The 21,197-nt window shown below is 37.0% G+C and overlaps 1 protein-coding gene across 4 annotated transcripts in view; it reads left to right on the top strand.

The window, feature by feature from the left end:
* Positions 1-21,197, top strand: part of TLCD4 (TLC domain containing 4) — a 70,359-nt gene that overhangs the window by 14,665 nt on the left and 34,497 nt on the right. For 3 of the 4 annotated variants that reach the window (XM_024990064.2, XM_024990062.2, XM_024990063.2), the window contains exons 2-5: positions 8,604-8,769; positions 13,078-13,167; positions 15,087-15,145; positions 17,298-17,392. In XM_024990064.2, the coding sequence (XP_024845832.1) occupies positions 8,615-8,769; positions 13,078-13,167; positions 15,087-15,145; positions 17,298-17,392 (399 nt within the window). In that variant the 5' untranslated portion in view covers positions 8,604-8,614. Of the gene's footprint in view, positions 1-2,679; positions 2,700-8,603; positions 8,770-13,077; positions 13,168-15,086; positions 15,146-17,297; positions 17,393-21,197 lie in introns of all 4 variants that reach the window. The other variant, XM_059885073.1, reaches the window with a different exon arrangement.

Raw genomic sequence — 21,197 nt, 5'->3', positions numbered from 1 at the left:
GCCGCAGGTATAGGTGAAATCAAGTAGAAGAGAGGCAGGGACTGAAACTTAGGGGATTCTATTACTTAGTTTCTGGGCAGAAGAAGTGTGGTGTCTAAAAACAGGGAAGGAGCAAGTGTTTCAAGGAGAAAGTGGCCCATAGTGTCTAATGCTGCAGAGGTGTCAGGGGACACAGAGGCCACACGCAGAAGCCGTTGCTGATGTTAGCAGAACTGTTTCAGGGGAGTAACGAGGGTGGGAATGAGAACGAAGAGTAGAGAGTTGAGGAATGGCGATATTTACAAACCTTTCTAGAACTTTGTCCTTAGGAAGAGGAAAGGAGAAAGGTTAAGAGATTACACTGGAAAAGAGGAGAATGAAGAAGAGGTGGTGGGTGTACTGATTTTTGTTTTTTTCTGGGAACTTGAGCCTGTTTAAAAACCAATAGCAGGGGCTTTTTTCCCTGGGGGTCTAGGTGTTAAGCCTCTGCCTGCCAATGCAGGGGACACGAGTGCAATCCCTGGTCCAGGAAGATCCCACGTGCTGTGGAGCAGCTAAACCCATGTGCTGCAACTATTGAACCCCATGCACCTAGACCCTATGTTCTACAAGAAGCCACTGCAATGAGAAGCCCACACACCACAGCTAGAGAAAGCCCCTAGGCAGCAATGACGACCCAGTGCAGCCAAAAATAAGTAACTAGCTAAATAAAATAAAATCTTTTTTAAGAAACCAATAGTTGAAGAGAGAATAGAGGATAATGGGAAAAAAAGTTTCCCAAGAAGACCAGAGAGGATGGCCCCACTTGCACAGGTGAGAGAGGTGGCCTTGAGAAGGGAGGAGAGATGGGGAGTTTGAATGGTTGATGTTTGGCCGAAAAGTTCGTTCAGGTTTTTCCATAAGATGCTGTGGGAAAACCTGAATGAAATTTTTCGCCAACCCAGCGTGACAACATACTTTTTATATGTTGTCTTCTATTCTTCTGTGAAGTAGGATGGGTATTTGTTGAAAATGAGGCTGTATGGCTGGAGGTTTGAAAAGAGGAGGGGCAGTTTGGAAAATTAATTGTGGTGCATAAAAGGATTGGTTGGCAAGGGCAATGCATTGGAAGGGCAGAGCAGGATGGAGAGCTGTTTGATCTCTCTGTAGTTTCACACTCACCAGCCTCAGTCTTCTCTGTTATGTGACTTTTTCCAACAGTGCTCTGATTGTTTGGGGCTTGTCACTGTGTAAATTGTTGGACATATCCACCATTGGAGTTTTGCCGGCTCTTGGCAATAGAAAGGGAATGTGGGATGTTAGAAAGACTTATTGAAATGATGGGCTCTAGGATCTAAGCCGATTAAAGAGGGGCATAAACAGGAAAGGGCTAGTGGATTGAGGAACAGCTGAGAGGTCAATGACCTTGAGAATGTTGTCATACTAAGCACACTTGAAGGAAAGTTCAACAAAGAATTCTTGAAATATTTTGGAGGCAGAAAAGTGATGGATAAGAGATGACAAACAAATGAGTGAAGTCCCATTCCAAACGAAGATTAAGAGACATACTGTATATCACAGGGAACTCTGCTCAATGTTATGTGGCAGCCTGGATTGCAGGGGAGTTTGGGGGAGAATGGATACACGTGTACGTATGGCTGAGTCGCTGTTGTACACCTGAAACTATCACAACATTGTCAATCAGCTGTACTCCAACACAAAATAAGAGGTTGAAAGAAAAGATTAAGGGATTGAGTTGTTAAGGAAACTGGGTCTTCTACATAGGAAGTCACTCAGGATGATGGTGGGGTTTCCCAGGTGGCTGAGTGGTAAAGAACCCACCTGCCAATGCAGGAGACTCAAGAAACATGGGTTCCATCCCTGGGTCGGGAAGATCCCCTGGAGCAGGAAATGGCAACCCACTCCAGTGTTCTTGCCTGGAAAATCCCATGGACAGAGGAGCCTGGCACGCTGCAATCTGTAGGGTTGCAAAGAGTCAGACTGAATGACTAAGCATGCATACACACCGGATGATGGCAGGGCTTGAGGATGTAAGTGAACCAGGACCAAAGTTTTTGAATGGGGGGAAATGTTCAGGAGGTTGGAATATGATATCACTACGGAGTGGGAGAGGGTGTGAATGGAAGGACCTAACATCCTGGTTGTCTGTGGGAGGTGAGAGAAGGGAGGAGAGAGGCTTGAAGTGAACCATGAGGAGTAAAGAGGATGTGGGGTCACTCCTGACCCTGATGGATGAGGGCCTGGGCCAGCTGAAAGGATGCAGAAGAAGACGGTGTCTTCAGAGCAGGCAGAGGAGAGGCCATGGAGAGAGCACTGTTTTCTGGGTGTAGGCCTTCACTTTCAGGGGGCTAGTGGAAGCATGTGGGAGGTGGAGGGGCGATGGGCTGGGTCAGGTGACCAGAAGGAACATTGGAGCATGACAGTGGATAGTCCAGTGGAGGCTAGATTTCTACAGTGGGGCCACCTGCGTTTTGAGTGTTGACTAATGTAAAGGGGATGAGTTAGAGAAAAGAGCCCAGTGGTCATAAACTGGTCTTATTTTCCTTGGCTGGAGTGATGACAGACCCAGGAGATGGACAATAGTGGAAGCATAAATAGTACTCTAGTGTGCACCACATGCCAAGTACTGTTCTAAGCACCGAGCGTTCCGTGGTTTATTCCCCATGTCAGATTAATCCTGTCCTTATCTCCACTTTCCAGATGAAGACGCTGAAATGCAGGTAAGGCAAGGCAAGTGACTCGTCCCAGGTCGCACAGCCAACAAGTGGTGGAAGTGAGGCTCAGACTCAAGTCTGTGACAGGACCTGTGTGCTTCCCACCGGGTAGTACATGACTGCTGTTTTTTTATGCACGTAATTTTGATTTTGTAAAACATAAGTGATAGACTGTTGAGAAGCTAATACAAAATTAACCTTTTAGATGCCAATTCAGTCCTAGAATTCCAGAATCTTACTTTTAAGTTCTTTAAAATTTAGGCTTGTGAACCAACCTTGTGGTCATTTTACCATTTCCATGATGATATTTGTGTGTGTGTTCAGTCATGTCTGACTCCTTGTGACCCCATGGACTACAGCCCGCCAGGCTACTCTGTCCATGAAATTTTCCAGGAAAAATACTGGAGTGGGTTGCCATTTCCTTCTCCAGGGGACCTTCCCAACCCAGGGATTAAACCCACGTCTCTTGCGTCTCCTGCATTGCACTTACCACTATGGCACCTGATGGATGCTTGGGTACTTCTAAATTGTTAGAAGATGCTTCCTTCAGTTAAGGTGAGCTCGTCCCTTTCTGTAATTTTTGCACATATGGGTCATCTGGAGTAGCGCAGAGTAAATTCTCTCTTTTACTTTTCTATGTGACACTTCTTTAGATGTTCGCAGAATGCCCTTCAGTCCTCTCTAAATAATCTTGTTTCTAAGCTGACATCTCTCAGCCCTTCAACTCTTTATGATATGATATGTTTTCTAAAAATCACATCTTAGTTACACTGTTCTAAAGGTACTTTGATATGTTGTTAATTCAGAGTAAAATAGGGCTGATATTTCTTGATCTAACTCTCTGATTATAAATGGTTCTAAAGTTTGTTTTTGTTATTAGTGTCTTCATTACATTATTATTTCTCACTGGTTTGTGCAAGTTAAAATGGTAAGATTTCCTCCATGTGTATTTGTGTGTATTATGTCACTATTATTCTAAGTCCTATACTTGGGTATTACCTTTTAAAAATGTATTCCTGTTTTTCTGATTGGGATTATTATTTCAGCTTCTGAAGATAATTTTGAAACCAGAATCTGTTAACTAATTATATTAGCTATCTTTCCCAGCTCTGTGTTATAAGCAGAGTGAGTAAACATATAAATATTTATAAAATATTTCTGAAAGAGATCAAAAAGAGAGAACCTTATGTGATAGCAGGAGATATTTCTCAAGTCTCCTTCAGATCACTGAACTTCATGCTGGTTCTAGTTTTGCAACTAACTCTGGAATTACTTGTTAACCAGCCACAATTTTTGTGTTGTTCATAAGGCTCTCAAGAAAAATTGTCAGAACTTCCCTGGAATCACGTTGCTATTCATTTGGTATTCTTCAGTCTCCCAGGACTTGGCAGTTAACTGTGGGAGTAAGAGATAAGGAGTCCGGGATGAGAGAGCTGCTCTAGATTGAAGGTGGAGAGGTGTCATGGTTGATAATGTCCTTCTCTGAGATCTGGAACCCTGGGGGAAGGACTGGAATGGGTTTAAGTTCTGCTTTGGGCCATGTAGATGCTGGAGGTCTCCAGGATGCTCCTATGGAGCCATTGAGAGGGTAGCTGACCATCCAGGACTGGTTCCTTGGGAGATAGTGGGGTTTGGTTGTACACAGTGTAAGCCATGTTGAAAGTGTGGGACATACACCCCTGCAGAATCCATAGTGTGCAGAGAAGAGCTTCTGGGTTGGGGTGAGGGGAGGTGGTAAACATTGCCATCATCAGAAGTTCACACTTGAGAGCCTACATTTTTTGGTGAATTGGGAAGAAACCTCATCTATTGCAAGACAGGGAGAACAGGAGGTTTGAGAGCAATCAATGTTTGGAATCAGTGTGGGAAATAGGAAAGGGAACTTACTAGAAATGGGAAAAGGACTGCTAAGCATGTGTAGAATGTTCTTCCCAGCTTCCTCCTTCCTTGTTGCCCTTAAAGACAACCACACAAGGCCTTTCCCCCTGGTTTTAAGGATTTTTACTGCTAATCAGTACAGCAGTGGTTTTATCTGGAAGTTGTATCAGAGAATGAAGGAGTGTGGTATGTATGTGTATTACAGATTGGAGGTGACATTGGTGATTCCAGCATACTCCCTAAGGAATTCTTTGTGTTACAGTGGGATAACGAACATGGGGAATTGAGAGCAGCTGTTGCATTTCCAGGTAGTTCGTTCTAGAGTCAGCTGGTGTAACTGAATCTTTTTGGGCTTCAGCCTTAAAGCGTCTTGTTGGGATTTTAGTAGAAGAGAAGATATTCTCTTGGTTTACCCTGAGTACCACTGGATATCTCCTCACTGTTTACATATCACATCTGCTGGGTATTTATTCCCTGGAAAGCAAAGAGTGCCCCCTGAGCACCATGCATTTACCTCTTTGTGTGGGGATGATCAGTCTGTTGCTTACCTGCTGGCCCATGAGCATGTCTCCCATTTTGTATTTGGAGTTGCATCACAGTGCCTGGCGCAGAGTGGACTCATAACAGGTGTTGGGTGAACTGTTGGCCGAAGACTGAATCAGCCTGGCCAAGATGTTTCTAGTGGTCCTGCCTCTGGGAGTCCTCTTCCTGGAATTCTCACAAGTTGATGGTTGAGAGGCCTTCTCCAAACCTTTTCATGGTTTTCTCTACCAAGAAACCAACTTGAATTAAAATTTATGGAACTATCTTAGGGGAAAAAGTACAAAGATCTCTGTATCCAGGAAGCCTCTGGAAGAGTTTCTTTGGTGTCCATAATTCCTGTGAAGCAAGATGGGCTAATTAAAGTTCATGTCTAGACACGCCTCTTGTAAATTGCCACAGGAATATTTCCTGTTCTAGGATAGCTTGTTGCTCTGTTATAGGATAGCTCTGTTCTACCAGCTATTTGCCACATGTAAAGGTGTAGGAACCACATCTAATACTTTTCTGCTTTTACTGTGTCTTCCTCTACTGAATAACCACTGAACTCTAAAAGGTCTTTAATCTTTGTCAGTGATGAGCATTATTTGGTTTTATCCATTTTTACCATTTTCTTGCCAGATTCAGTGAATGAACAGAGACAGTTGCTTCCTACTGGAAACGTTGGTTTCCTGGGGAATTTTTTTTAATTCCTTAAATTAGTCCTTGACTTGGCATGACTGATGAAGCAAGCAACTGCTTAATAAGAAGCAAAGCTGGGAGTTGAACAATTTAATTAGCTTCTGTCTTTGAGCCTTTAATGGAAGCCATAACTTGATTATGTGGAGCTTTTTAGTTTTAAAAGTGGAACATTTTTGCAAAGGGAGAGTCTGAACATGTTCCCTAAAAACCCTAGTTAACCAAACGTCTGTTGAAAATATATGATATCCAGTATAGAAAAATAGCAAAAACTTAATAAAAAGTAACTTTTTTTTAAGGAATGAGGAATTTTTTTTAATGGTGAATTGTTTGAGTGATTTTTTTAATGTTACTTAAATTAACAATTCATAAAATGGATAATGTTACATGACGCCTTCTATGTTTTATAACTTTTAGCAAACACTCATGAAATAAATGCTCATTGTATACATTAAATTTTAACTGAAGTAAGTAAGCAGCTCTTGCCTAGCCACCCTCCAGAACCTCCAGGGAACACACAAAACCCTTAAGGACAAATCTTCACATTTAAGATTAGAGTTTCCGCTAGCTTCTTGTTCCTGGTTTCATTGTCTTTGTTTTTCTGCCCACCACATAGAAGAAAAGCTATGACCAACCTAGACAACATATTAAAAGGCAGAGACATTACTTTGCTGACAAAGGTCCATCTAGTCAAAGCTATGGTTTTTCCGGTAGTCATGTATGGATGTGAGAGTTGGACTATAAAGACAGCTGAGCGCTGAAGAATTGATGCTTTCGAACTGTGGTGTTGCAGAAGACCCTTGAGAGTCTCTTGGGCTGCAAGGAGACCAAACCAGTCAATCCTAAAGGAAATTAGTCCTGAATATTCACTGGAAGGACTGATGCTGAAGCAGAAACTCCAATACTTTAGCCACCTGATGCGAAGAACTGACTCATTGGAAAAGACCCTGATGTTGGGAAAGATTGAAGAAGGGTATGACAGAAGATGAGATGGTTGAATGGCATCATGGACTGGATGGACATGAATTTGAGCAAGCTCTGGGAGTTGGTGATGGACAGGGAGCCTGGTGTGCTGCAGTCCATGGGGTTGCAAAGAGTCAGACACAACTCAATGACTAAACTGATCTGCCCACATGGGATCCATATCCTTACTTGCTTGAATCTTAGAAAAACATTTTCCTTTTCATATCTCACTTAGCAAATTATGATGACATTAATTTATGTATGCAACTTACTTTTATGTATTATTTGATTAATATCAGAGAAGGCAACGGCACCCCACTCCAGTATTCTTGCCTGGAAAATCCCATGGACGGAGGAGCCTTGTAGGCTGCAGTCCATGGGGTCGCAAAGAGTCAGACACGACTGAGTGACTTCATTCTCACTTTTCACTTTCATGCATTGGAGAAGGAAATGGCAACCCACTCCAGTGTTCTTGCCTGGAGAATTCCAGGGATGGCGGAGCCTGGTGGTCTGCCGTCTATGGGTTCACACAGAGTCGGACACGACTGAAGCGACTTAGCAAACTGAGGCTAAAAGACCTAGATAAATTAAAACTAAAAAGTTTAATACCCAATAAACATTTCTTGAATTAAAAAAATTAAATGAGGAATGAAGTTAATGGAATTTCACAGAGAAGAATTGTGATATCATTATTTTTACTGTGCACACAGGCCAGAAAAAAAGAATGAGGAAGGAATTCATTACAGACACATGAATTCAGTCAGAAGGGGCCCTGTGGGAGACCAATTCTTATTATGATATCCTGGTTGGAAGGGAATGAAGTAGGGTTATTGCCAGTGTAGTCAATGACTTGATTTTTCTCTAGTGAATTGGCTTCAGTAGGTGACTTTATTTCTTTACATTATGCAGCTGGAAATGTGTATTGATTCATTTCCTTTTCATTTGAGGGTCAGCTCTATCAAAGATGGAGTGATAGAAATGCTGTATTTGCTGAATATGAGCAAATGATTTATTGTCTTTTTTTGGTCTGAATGTTCCTAAGATTTTTAGGAGCCAAATAAAGTTGAGCTCAGTGAGATAGAAAATATACTTTGAATGTATATATATGCATATTACTATTCTTTCAGTAATTCTGTCCCTAAAACCTGGAGCGTTTTTATAAAAATGTTTTATTTTAGAGATAAAAAACCATAGAGGATTTTTGGTTCAAGGATATGTGTGGTTGAAAATATTTTTTTTTAGGTTAAATACTATTTTAAGCAAAAACAATGCTATGATTATTTTCCAAGGTGGTATTATTCTTCTTAAGACTTTAAATGTTTGTCCCATGGTACAGTTATTTTTTATTAGATGATTGTGTTTTGTTTTACTATTGCAGATAATGTTCTATTCTTATTTTTGGTATAATTTTTTCTTAGAAATTATCTAACCAACTTTCTCATTTTATAGATGAGGTAGCTGAGGCATAGAGAAATCAGGTGATTTGTTCTTGGTTTAATTAAAAATATTACTAAAATAATATCTTCAATTACAGTATTTGAAACTCCCTCATAATGTTAAACTCTAGACTTAGATAATTTTGAATACAATGGTGTTAAATTTATCTCCTGACATTTATAATACCGAGATCTTTAAGACAATAGATTTTCCCCTCTTTTAGGTACAAATATGAGATACCAGGACAGATAGCTGGTGAAGGTTTGAATTCATACAATTTCCTTATACTCTTACGTTTGTGCTAAAGTAAATTGCAAAAAAAATACAACCACATACTCTTTTAAAATTAAAAAAATAATTTGGGTGTGTTACAAGCAATTTAAAGGAATTTATAGCCATCATTTCTTTTAACAGGTTGAAGAAATATGGATACCAACACCATACTGCTCATCAGCACTTGTTTTGCCAGCTTTTTCACCTTTCAGATTATTTTCCACGTTGTAAGTTACTGGTTTTCAGCAAAGATTTCTCCAGGTTTTAATAACCTCAACTTCAAAAAGAAGATTGAATGGAACTCAAGGTAAAGCATATATGAAAATGTAATTGATTAAAAAAACAGTCTTATGAAACAAAATTACACATTTTAAATATTTCCAAAAATTCTTTTTCACTTAGTGTTTAACAGAATCTTAGGTCAAATTTTTTGTTTGACATTAGAAGTAAAAGGAAAGAAAAGTGGATAGATCTTATACAAGAAACAGTTTTAAATTCTTATTCTGAAAGATGTTAGGGAAAGTTTAACTCACTAGGGAAGTGGTAAGTAGGCTGTGGCTAACTGTGCTGGAAGGCACTGTTTTGCATTCTCCTCTGAAATATTTATGATAACAAATACATGTTCTCTGGAAACGGTAACGAAAGTAATAGTAGTTGGGACTGTGAGTAGCCTATATATAGTATTGGCTGGTTTAGCCCAACCTAAGGCATTAAACACTACATACCAGAGAACCTGGTATACAGTTAGAACATCTGTGTCTCTCTTTTAATGAACTTTTCATTATAATTAAGAGCCCTCCAGAATCTATTCTTTTGTTATGTAATTTTAAAGTAAAACTTGCTTATAAAAATGTTTTTTAACAAAAAAGTAAGAGGAAAACAAGACATCGAAGGATGTAGAAATCTACCAGTTTTAGTTAGTTGGTTTGCAAATTGTTTGTGTATATGCAACTTGTTAATCTCTCGTAGAGTTTCAAGCGGGAAACGACTTTGATGACTGGCTCACTTGCTTTAGAGCATTTCAGATGCCCAAAGACCTCTGTGCATTTGCAAACCTCAGTGAATTAGAGCAGCTATGGGATACTTCTTATTGTTCCTATTTAGTTGAAGTTAATGCTAACTAGGAAATGAATTCAGCAGATCTCCAACATTGCTATAATTATTTTTCATTGAAATTTCCTTTTACAATTAAAAACTTCTGCCGAAGTCTATTTATTTGAGAGTGGCCTTACAGGACCTGAAATGCCCCATCTTTGTTTGGGCCAAATTGTTTTGCAGGCATGCACTTTTATAACTCAGACTGGGAATAAGGCTAGTTGTTTTTCTCTGCATCTTACACTGATTGGTCTTGTTCATACATGTTACGGCTCTTCTCCCCAAAAGTTAGAACTATTTCTCCACATATTTTTGAAAAACAAGAGGTATGATTCTTTTGTCTAAAGAATAGCACTGAAATGTTGTTCAAATGTAGGACACAAAAGACACCATTATTTTGTAAAACCATTTCTAATGTGAAGATAGAATGGAAAAGAAAAGGATAAGAGATGGGGGGAAGGGGGCAAAAGATAGTGGGAAAGAAAAGGAAAGCGACATATAGGAGGACATACATTTTCTGTGATTAAATTTTGAACTATTTTCATTTTATCTTCAACATGGTTAGGGTGAGTAAACGCATTTGAATCTTGGGGAGCTGTAAGCCAAAGAAATAGGGAGGTTTCAGATAGATTGAAGCAAAGATAAAAAAGAAATAAAATAATGAAATGGAAAAATACTTAGCATTATTCAGTCTTATCACTGCCATTCTATGAGACATGGAATCACTGTTTGGGAAACTGAGTTCCTATTTGAAAAAAAAATCTGGAATTATATAAGATGCATTATGCTATTCAAATGGTATTCTTTCTTCACTCCTGTTTCCCACTCCACCTTAATTTACATGGGACTCAAGCTGTAAGGTGGAGAATGCAAAGAAAGAAAAACAGTAGGTTGCTTTCTGAGTATGTGTATATATATACATGTATATATATATATGTGTGTATATATACGTGTATGTATATATATATATCTTGAAAGACTTCACAGGTGGCGCTAGTGGTAAAGAACCTGCCTGTCAGTGCAGGAGACATAAGGCACATGGGTTCAATCCCTGGGTTGAGAAGGTCCCCTGGAGGAGGGCATGGTAACACACTCTAGTATTCTTCCCTGGATAATCCCATGGACAGAGGAGCCTGGCAGGGTACAATCTGTAGGCAGAAAAACTCTCCATAAAATTCACACCTGAGAGATAACAGTTTAATTAATTATAAGCGAGAAAATCTTATACGTAATTGTTGCTTTTTCTACAAAGATGCATACTTATTGATATTATTTATATTTTATAATTAAATGAATTCATTATTTCCGCTTGCTTTCCTATGACATGGAAAGTCCTGTTATGCTGAAATATTCCTAACTTTTAAATCTTCGTCTTTAAAATATAACTCTTCTGTCTGATGGAGCTATATCATTTCTATTGGTTATACTCATACTACTTGTGAGTGATTACATCAGTAACTTTAAATTGCTATTCTAAAATGGTCATTATTTCCTTAAAGAAAAAACCCACAAACATTTCTTTTTAAATTTCTTTGAAAAAATTTAAGTATTTTATTTTGGGTAGCATCTTGGTTTTGTTTTTTTTTTTTAAGACCTTGAGGAATCTACATTCTGCTTTGCCAGGAATCTGGTTTTAAAGAATGAAATATGAAATTCTTACTAATAGAAGTTTCATAAGGTATAGGCTTTTAATACAGAATAGCATATAAGCATAGGGTGTTTGTTTCTTCTGTTCATTGTAGTGGGAGCTATTTGATCCAAGTACCATGTAACTTTTCTCTCATGAATTATATGTCATTTCCATCAGTTGAGGGCTTGCAATTCTTCCCTTTTACCATGAAACATCTCAACAGAGAAGAGAATCTAAGGCCTGAGTATCAGGAACAAAAATTTAGATTTTTTTTCAAAAGGGAACTTTTTGATATGGTTACCAGGCACTACCATGGGTTAGTAAGAAGTTATGCTTTTTCCTTTAGTAGAATTTTTGAATGTCAACAGAAAACTGGTTGTATGATTATTTAGATGGAGTGCCTTACTTGACATCAAGGAACTTACATTTTTATCTTGCTATGTTCAAGTGGAATACAAATACTTGATGTGAAGATTCCAGACTTGTAAACCAGGTTAATTGGGTTAATTATCACATTTCAAAATGATATTTTGGTATTACAGAGGACTCAATACCTTTAACTTAGTGAGACTCTTCAAGCATTTAAAATATGATTTGATTAATTTGATATTCTTGCTAAGGATCACATCATTTATTAGATCAACTATATTGATTTTTCAAATTGCAGTGAAATTTTTTCATATCAACTTTTATATTGGTTGATATATTTCACTTTGAAAGATTTGGGGTCATACTGTAGAGAGATTCATTGCACACCATTAATTTCTACTCCTGACACCTGTGCTGCACTCAGTCATCCAGCTCCTTATGACCCCATGGACTGTAGCCCACCAGACTCCTCTGTCAATGGGCTTTTCCAGGCAAAAATACTGGGGTGGATCACTGTTTCCTACTCCTGGGGATCTTCCCTACCCAGGGATCCAACCACATCTCTTCTGTCTTCTGCATTGACAGGTGGATTCTTTACCACTGCAATTAATTTCTAAAAACTTTACTATTCCTCTCATCTTTTATTCTAATGAAGAGAAGAGAAACTTCACTACTCATAAATGTTTTTGTTTTGTAAGTAAGTATATAGTGTCCTGTATACAGTTCTGTAAGTAGGGTATCTTAGAGCTTGGTTAAGTCATTAAATGTTTAACAAGATACGTTCAAAGAAATTGATGTTTTTCAGCTAAATGCTATTCCTTCTATAAAGAAAATTTGATCTGGATCCTGTGAACATTTTGTTTTCATTTGGGCATTTCTTTTAAAAAGATTCTTCTGAATGAATTCATAGCCCTCCACTTTCATAACAGTGATAAAGAGACACTAATAATCAATAGCTGCTGTAGCTATCTCACAGATTGCTTAAAAGAATCAAGTACAATAATGTGTATATTAAAACTCCAAGGGAATCTCCAAGGGAATACATTTTCACTTCATAATCCATTCCAATTCTGACCCATGGTTGTAGAGTTCATTAAGGCTAGTAGATTTGAAAGTCCTTCAGGACTGATTGGAGCAGGAAACTACTCTCTCAGTGATGGTGCTGGGGATGAAGCAGGGTGCAGGATGGTGTGCTTACCAATTGCCACCTCTTTGCACAAGACTGTCAACTGTATCATTAGCTATTCTTCCCCTTTAGACCCTTTAACCAATAAGTGGTTCATCAATAGTCTAGAAGGAAATTGTAGACCTAGGCATCCTTCTTGTTATCGATTCTAAAGTAAAGTTATGGCCCTTGGATTCCTAAATAGCCATTTTGTATTATACTCTCTGATGTACTGCAATCCTATATTTAAATGCTTCCAGATTTAACTTCTTCAGAGTGTTAAATGTCTTGCCAGAATTAGTTAAAATTCATTGCACAGAATCTAAAATCTTTGTGTGTATTTCATCTCATTTCAGGGTGGTATCTACGTGTCATTCTTTGGTGGTTGGGCTTGTTGGCTTGTACATTTTCTTGTTTGACGAGGCTGGTATTGCTGATCCACTTTGGTAAGCTGTTTCTTTCTAATATCGTCAATTTGATTTATGTTTTGATATTAATTATTAATAAGAACATCTCTTTACTGTAAAACAGAAAGCATATTGATGGTGTATGGTTTATTTAAATGCTTGTGTTCAGACTTGTTTCAGCAAGGTGCATTAGAATGATTTATTTTAGATTTGAATACAAATAATGAGGGCCATTTTGCATTAGTGTTGCAATTGCCATCCAAAACAGAATATGATAATTATGTAAACATGTATACTGTATGAGTGAAATCAAGTTATTATAACCACTGTTTTGAGCAAAAATGAGTTGTTATTGAGATAGAATAGTCAACTTGGATAAACAGCACTTTGTCTTCAAATTTATGTTTGACCCATCCTTCAATTTCAAAGATAGAAAAATGAGAATTATAGATGTCCTTGTGAAAGGAGTTTAATACCGCATGAAATAATTTAAAGCAAGAATAGTAACTGTGTTCAGCCATAATAGGATTATTTGTAAAGTGTTCTTTTTGGAGAATTTAAATATCTTTCCAGTGGCAGAAATTTTACAAACTGTAATTCCTGGCACTATATGAGAAGCTTTAGTTCAGCTTAGTTTGAGAGACTGTGTTTTGAGAGGGCACTGGACAAAGATGTGATAGTCATGGCCTCTGAGGGATGTGGGGTGATTTAACCAGGTCTTTTGATTGTTTCTATTTGACTGAAATGATGTTGTTTTTTATTCATAAATATGAAGTTATGCTAATCAGAATTACACCAGTTTTGGTAAATTTTCATTGAGAAGATCTTTTTCAAAGTGAATTAATTTAGTGAATTTAATTCTTTGACCAGGTTTTAATGCAGTCTATCTAAACAATTACTACTTTTTTCCCATATTTTACCAACACGATTGTCAATAGAACCAGTTCTTTTGCGAAGTAAATTTTATAACACAGATTTGATTCATTGACCAATTTGTCCTGAACAAATTTTTACCTATTATACGTTTTGATATTTTAGCATTTTATTGGTACTGTAGTTTATTCCAGGTCTAATTTTCCTGGATCATATTTACAAATGAAAATTTGTAAAGAAGACATAACTTCTACTAAATATTTCCATTTGTAGTTTAGCTGTTATCAGTTTTACTTAATGTTCATTTTACCAGTAATTCATCTTATAAGTCAGATAAAGGACTGATAATTTGTATTTGTTCCTTGGAACCAAGGTTAGGGCAAAAGGGTTGAAATAACAGGATTAAATTGTCCTGTTCTGACCATTTTCTAATGTATGCATGCCCAGTTGCTCAGTCATGTCTGACTCTTTGTGACTCCATGGACTATAGCCTGCCAAGCTCCTCTGTTTGTGAAATTTTTTCGGGCAAGAATATTGGAGTGGGTTGCCATTTCCTCCTCCAAGGGATCTTCCCAATCCAGGGATTGAACCCACGAATCCTGCATTGGCAGGTGGATTCTTTACACTAGCACCACCTGAGAAGCCTTTCTAATATGTGCTAATAGGGAAATCTCTCCAGTCCTCAGAAAAGTGAGAATGCTAATAGTATGCAATATATTGCCTGTATATCAGGGCAGGCTAGATTATTTCTTGAGCCTGTTAAGCCTCTGATTCAAAATAGGAATCAAAACAACAACCAGCATCTGGAACTGCATTTTAGTCCTTTCAAAAACAAATCATACAAGAACATACTTATAAAATGTTGTTTATTTTCATAAAACTTTTGGCTAATAAGTATAAGAAATTATGATTATTGCAATTAGAAGTATTATCATAGCTAACATTAATACCTTGTGCAAATGATAGGTTACTATTTGCTACCTATAGAAAGCATTTATATTTAAATCTCAATAGAAAAATTAGTAGCTATCATCTATAACCATGTGCTAAAAAAAGAAACCTTTTTTTTTTTTTAATATTTATAGGGGTGATACATCTCTTGGGAAAGTGAATGTTGCTATTGCTTCAGGCTATCTCGTTTCTGGTATGTGATATGTTGTTCATATCTGTCCATTTCTTTTTAAACTGCTTATGGAATTATGCAAAGAATACAGAGTCAATGCTTTAGGTTTGGTTATTTGAGAAGTAGCTTTTAGGACCCATACTGAGGGAAAAAAATGTTCTGATGATAGGATATGAAACATTTTTCATGGTGGCTCTGTAGTTCTCAAAGATTAGAGCTGTAGAGTGAGGCTTCAGTTAAACCTGGAGTATTTTTTTTTTTTTTTTTTAGACTAGTGATTGTCCCTGTTTGGACTAAAGTTGCTCAGGTGCAATCACCATGAAGCTAATGAAATCTAAGCCTGAGAGTCCTCATCTCACAGGCACTTGAGATGTGCTTCCATGGTCATGGTTTTGTGTTGTTTTGGTAAAATCTGCAAAAGTAAACTATTTTAGTTGTAATCAGTTAAGATCATGGAGTCTTTCTACTTCACATTTCCGTGTGTCATATTCCATCTCATGTTGGATGAGATTGGAGTAGTCTTTTACAAATGAGACAGAGGGGAAGTTAGATTGAGAATATGCCATTTAAACTGCTTTTTGAAAAGACATTTTGGACTGCCTCAATAAAACTAGAGAGAAATAACAGATCCCTGACTTGGACATTTAGGTAGGAAACACTGTTTTGTAATTTTTGAACTCAATAAACAGCTGAAATAAAATTGAAATAAAAATAGTAGGATATGAATCAAAAGTGATAAAGATGAGTGATGGTCTTAGAAAATGTTTGCCATCAAGAAGTGAATTGTAACCAAAAAATTAGATTAAACCCAAACACAGTAATTTATTAAAAGGAAAAGATATATTTGGGGTAGAAATAATGAATAAGCTATTGGATTATTTGATGGGCCAATTAAAAGAAGAGTGAATCGTGTGGACACACTGGGAAAATGTTTGCCCATTTGGCACAAAATTCTGTCACTAACAAGGTTAACACAAAATTTATAATATGCTTCATACACTGGTTAATGACTGTTGTCAATTCAGAGAGTAGTTACCCAGGAAATCTTACACAAAAGGAACTTGAAAGAGGTTTACTCAAATAAGGTAATAATTCAAAACACTTAAAAATAAGGATTATGAACTGAAACAAAATTTTTATACCAAGCTGGATGAAAGTGAATTATTTTATTCTCTCTATAGAAAATATTATAAAGTCATTATCTTAATATAAATTGGTGATCAAAGAGTATACAGCTGAAATATAGGGAAAATGCATTTAGAGACGTATAAAGGGCAGTAAATTACTAACACTTTTCAATTTTCTTGGTTTCCACATTTAAGGTACTTTTTTTCTCTCCTGGAAATTTATAATTTGATAATTTCTTTTATCTTATGTATATAGTCACACCTAGTTTTGTGCTGGTAATTTTTATTTTTAGAAAAGAAGCTCTCCATGCTATAAGCTCCAAACCCTTAAAACCTGGTTTCCATCCATGATAGCCATTTGTTTCCATGTCTAAATTTCATGTTTAACCATTTGGTAAAGAAAATAGTTGTGTTCAAATTTTGAGAAATTTCTGTTTTGTTAAAGGAAACAATTTTCTGAATCACAGTGCTGATTTAGAATTTAAAGAAAATCAATGCCTTGAGCTCTTTTTAAAGATCTCTTTTTAATAGCTATAGGTATTTGTCCTTTTTTTTTTCTATTCTGAATTAATATTTAATCACATTCTTTGTTAATTTTTAAATTTTTTTGCTGAATTTGTGTTATAAATGAGTTGGTCATTTTATACCTTCTGGGACCATCTTAATCTCTGAGTTATATACTGATAAAAATCAGTAATTTAAGCTTATTTTATAATTATTTTTATTCAATAATATTTTTGTTTTGTTTAACCCTGGAAACAAGTTATTTATTTATACTTTCAACAAATACATTATATAACTATATGCCAGGCACTGTGATGGACGCCCCACTTGGTGCTTATCCTAGAGGAGTCGCAGTAGTGTGAGGGAGATAGCCCCTGGAGGCACAGGCTTTGTGGTAAAAGGGTAGTTGATCTCCTGATGTATGAGGCAAGTGCTGAGGGCTCAGAGTGGACTGTGGTGAGCTGTCAGGAGAAAGAGTTAAATACATTTGAAAAATGATGAAGCTTTCTTCCTATGTAATATCTTACTTTTCCTTCTTACAGATTTGTTGATTCTCATTTGGTATTGGAAAGTGATTGGTGATAAGTATTTTGTAATTCACCATTGTACAGCGCTGTATGCATACCACTTTGTACTGGTGAGTGCTAGGATTTCCAGCAGTCTGACAAACAGACAACACGGAGTAATGACTCAAGGGTGACCATAAATCTAAACATACAATTCTTAATTTATAAAGGTCAACTCCAAATGCATTCAGGGATCATCTTGTGATGTTATCTTGTATATCAACAAAAATAATACCTTTACTTGTGTATTTGTATTAGTGTGTATATCTTTGGATTCTTAAACTTTGAAAAAGGCAAATGATCCCAATTTCTTGAATGTTCACTGAAAACCTTTAGGATCATATGGCTCTTAATGTTTGTCTTGATGTTTGTCTGTCTTTCTAGATGCGTTTATGTTTTAACAGCCAGAGCTACATATAGATTCCTATATAACCAGCTAAAATATTTCTTTTCTATTTAATCTCATGTATAATTCCATGTAAATGCACGAAGTGAAGTGAAGTGAAGTGAAAGTCACTCAGTCATGTCCAACTCTTTGTGACCCCATGGACTAAATAGTCCATGGAATTCTCCAGGCCAGAATACTGGAATGTGTAGCCTTTCCCTTCTCCAGGGGATCTTCCCAACCCCTCTGGATCTTCCCAGAGATTGAGCCCAGGTCTCCTGCATTGCAGGTAGATTCTTTATCAGCTGAGCCACAAGGGAAGCCCAAGAATAGTGGAGTGGGTAGCCTATCCCTTCTCCAGCAGATCGACCCAGGAATTGAACCGGGGTCTCCTGCATTGCAGGCAGATTCTTTACCAACTGGGCTATCAGGGAAGCCCTATAAATGCATAATTGCACTTAAGTGGCCTAGAGAGTGGAGTGGGAATGAGGGGGAGTCTTGCTCAGAGACTTCAAGACTGACCTAATAGAGGATCCAGCAAATCTAATGTAATGTCCAGCACTAATGTACATTTTTATTTCTAACATTATTTTTCTACATTATACCTTTGTAAATTAGCAGTTTTATATCCTTTGCATCTCCTCAGTCAATTATTTTTTAGCCTAGATATACCACCAAACCCAAGATAGGTATTAGGAAATATTAGACATATGTAAACTAAAATAGTATAAATTTTATATAATACATGTGGTATACACTTCCATGTTTTCTCTGTTTTAAGACATAAATGTAACCATTGGCTTTTTTTTTTTCTTATTTGGTGTTACTAAAATATGCATATTAGTGGACATTTGCAAGTGTTTTGAGGTTTTTTTAAAAAAACTCATACAAATGTATGTTAATAACATTCTTCCATTTTTCTTTATATTGCCCCACACAAAGATAGCTGGTAAATAAGACATCAATTCATCATTCTGCAAGAATAAGATATAGCAAAGCATCTCTTAATATCACCCATTTGAAGTCATGAATCTAAATAATTAATGTAAATGTTTTAAAAACTATGCTGGTTTTAATGTTGTTTATAATGCTTATATATCCCAGTAGGTATCCACAATTGCCTTATTTTCTGAAACAATAGGTTTTTTTTGCTGGCATTTCCTAATGTTTATTTCCTTGTCTTCCTTTTTAGATTTTAATAGATTAAGCAATTACAACATGTAGGCTTCTACTTTTTGCAGGTCTTAGTTGGAATATATGCACTTTGCTTCCTAAACACTTTTGCTAAAAAGACATGAAAACTGACTAACCTAATATTGGTTAATTCAGGGAAGAATGTATGTGGGTACCTGTTTGAGTTTAATATCATGCTGTAGGTTAGAAGTATGGTTTCTGAACATAAGTCACAAATAATCAGTGTGCTATGAGAAGAACATGGGTTGGTGAAGGATAACAGGTCACTTACATGCATTTGTAAATGTGACTAGTATGAAGTGTTGTTCTCTCTTGACTACTGAAGAAGTCACAAGCTTGGCAAGTGGCTGACTGTACATGGGTTGGCAAGCTGAATATTTCATTATGTGGGATGAATGCTGTGTTCTCTTTGAACTTTTATGCCTTTATAAAAAAGTCAATGACATAAATGCTGGATTTTTAAAAAAGAAATTAACTATTGCCTTTTTTAGTAAAATTGATAAGATTAACAGTAATATTTTTCAAGAGATGGTTGCTTTTTTGATATGCCTTCCTATGTTCTATTGTATGAAATAAATGAATGGTATGAAATAAATTTATCTAATTAAAGTGAATCTATTCATAGGGAAAGAAAATAGAAACAAAATTGATGAACTAATACATGTTTATAGAGATCCTATGTCATTTATAGATCATACATTTACTATTTGAGTGTAAGGAAAATTTTCCATGTGGTGAATTCTCAGATCACTTGCTTACATTTTTAAGTAAAGCTAACAAAATGCCAACAGCAAGTACTACTATTCTTATTTCATATAAACTTGTATGAAATTGTTACCCCTTATGCAATGAGATGGAGAAGGCAATGGCAGCCCACTCCAGTACTCTTGCCTGGAAAATCCCATGGACAGAGGAGCCTGGTAGGCTGCAGTCCATGGGGTTGCAAAGAGTCAGACACGACTGAGCGACTTCACTTTCACTTTTCACTTTCATGCATTGGAGAAGGAAATGGCAACCCACTCCAGTGTTCTTGTCTGGAGAATCCCAGGGACGGGGGAGCTTGGTGGGCTGCAGTCTATAGGGTCGCACAGAGTCGGAACGACTGAAACAACTTAGCAGCAGCAGCAGCAGCATGCAATGAGGATTGGTACTTGGAAAGCACTTTGACTTGATACTTCTGAAGCTATTTAAGCTGTTTTTTTCCCAAAGATTTTCTAATTGGAACTAAATGAAAAAGTGAAGAATGGAGGCTAATTACCTGTAGGTTCTAAGTGTATTGCCTGCTGAATAGTTATGTAAGTAACAACTTTACTTTATCTGATATGACAAAAGTCAGATTGTCATGAATTTAGTGTATTGTAGGTGCCATGGATGGAGGAGCCTGGTGGGCTGCAGTCCATGGGGTCGCTAAGAGTCGGACACGACTGAGCGACTTCACTTTCACTTTCCACTTTCATACATTGGAGAAGGAAATGGCAATCCACTCCAGTGTTCTTGCCTGGAGAATCCCAGGGACGGGGGAGCCTGGTGGGCTGCCGTCTATGGGGTCGCACAGAGTTGGACACGACTGAAGTGACTTAGCAGCAGCAGCAGGTTCTAAAAAGGTTTAGAGTTTAAGAGGTTTTCTCTCTTTTGCTTACATAGGCAGGTAAAAAAATTCTATAGTTTTTTTCCTGATATTCAACTTTCATCCCTTGGGCAGGATACTCATAATCAGGGAAAATATGACAGGTTCTCTTATCATAAAGGAAGTGACACATTTATGCTTTAATATCCTATTTTTAGGGGTAAACCACCCTCTTTGTACTCCATTTCTGACTTCTTGGGTAGCCTTACTTTTCTTGTGTTCTTTGTGAATCACTGCCTCCCCTCAACAAAACCAATGAGTTATAGTATATTTGGAAAACTTTCAAACTTGATACGAAATGACTGAGTCTATGCATACTTTGCCAGCTCTTCTGCATCATTCCACTACCTTAGGATCTAATCATTAAACCATTCTACTGCAATTTAGGAAGAAAATTTGGTTTCAGATGTCATTTGTTATATTTATTTCATGATTGTGTCATACTTCAAGGGTGAGGAATTTTAGTTTTTCTTTAACATTTTACCCCAGTATCTATATTTTAAAAACATATTGCCAGCAATTACATATGAAGTGGTTTTGAAAAATGAGATCTAGTGTTTACGATAAGATAAAGTTGTAATTTACATCAGGAGACAAGAAGTAGAAAAATACTGATCTTATATTTAGTCTAAAGAAAAATTTCCCCAATGCCATGACTCACTAACATTTT

This window comes from Bos taurus, chromosome 3 (assembly GCF_002263795.3).
Source record: "Bos taurus isolate L1 Dominette 01449 registration number 42190680 breed Hereford chromosome 3, ARS-UCD2.0, whole genome shotgun sequence".
In the NCBI taxonomy this organism is placed as follows: Eukaryota; Metazoa; Chordata; class Mammalia; order Artiodactyla; family Bovidae; genus Bos; species Bos taurus.
The sequence above is the reverse complement of the archived record's forward strand: the minus strand, read 5'-3'. Positions and strand labels throughout refer to the sequence as shown.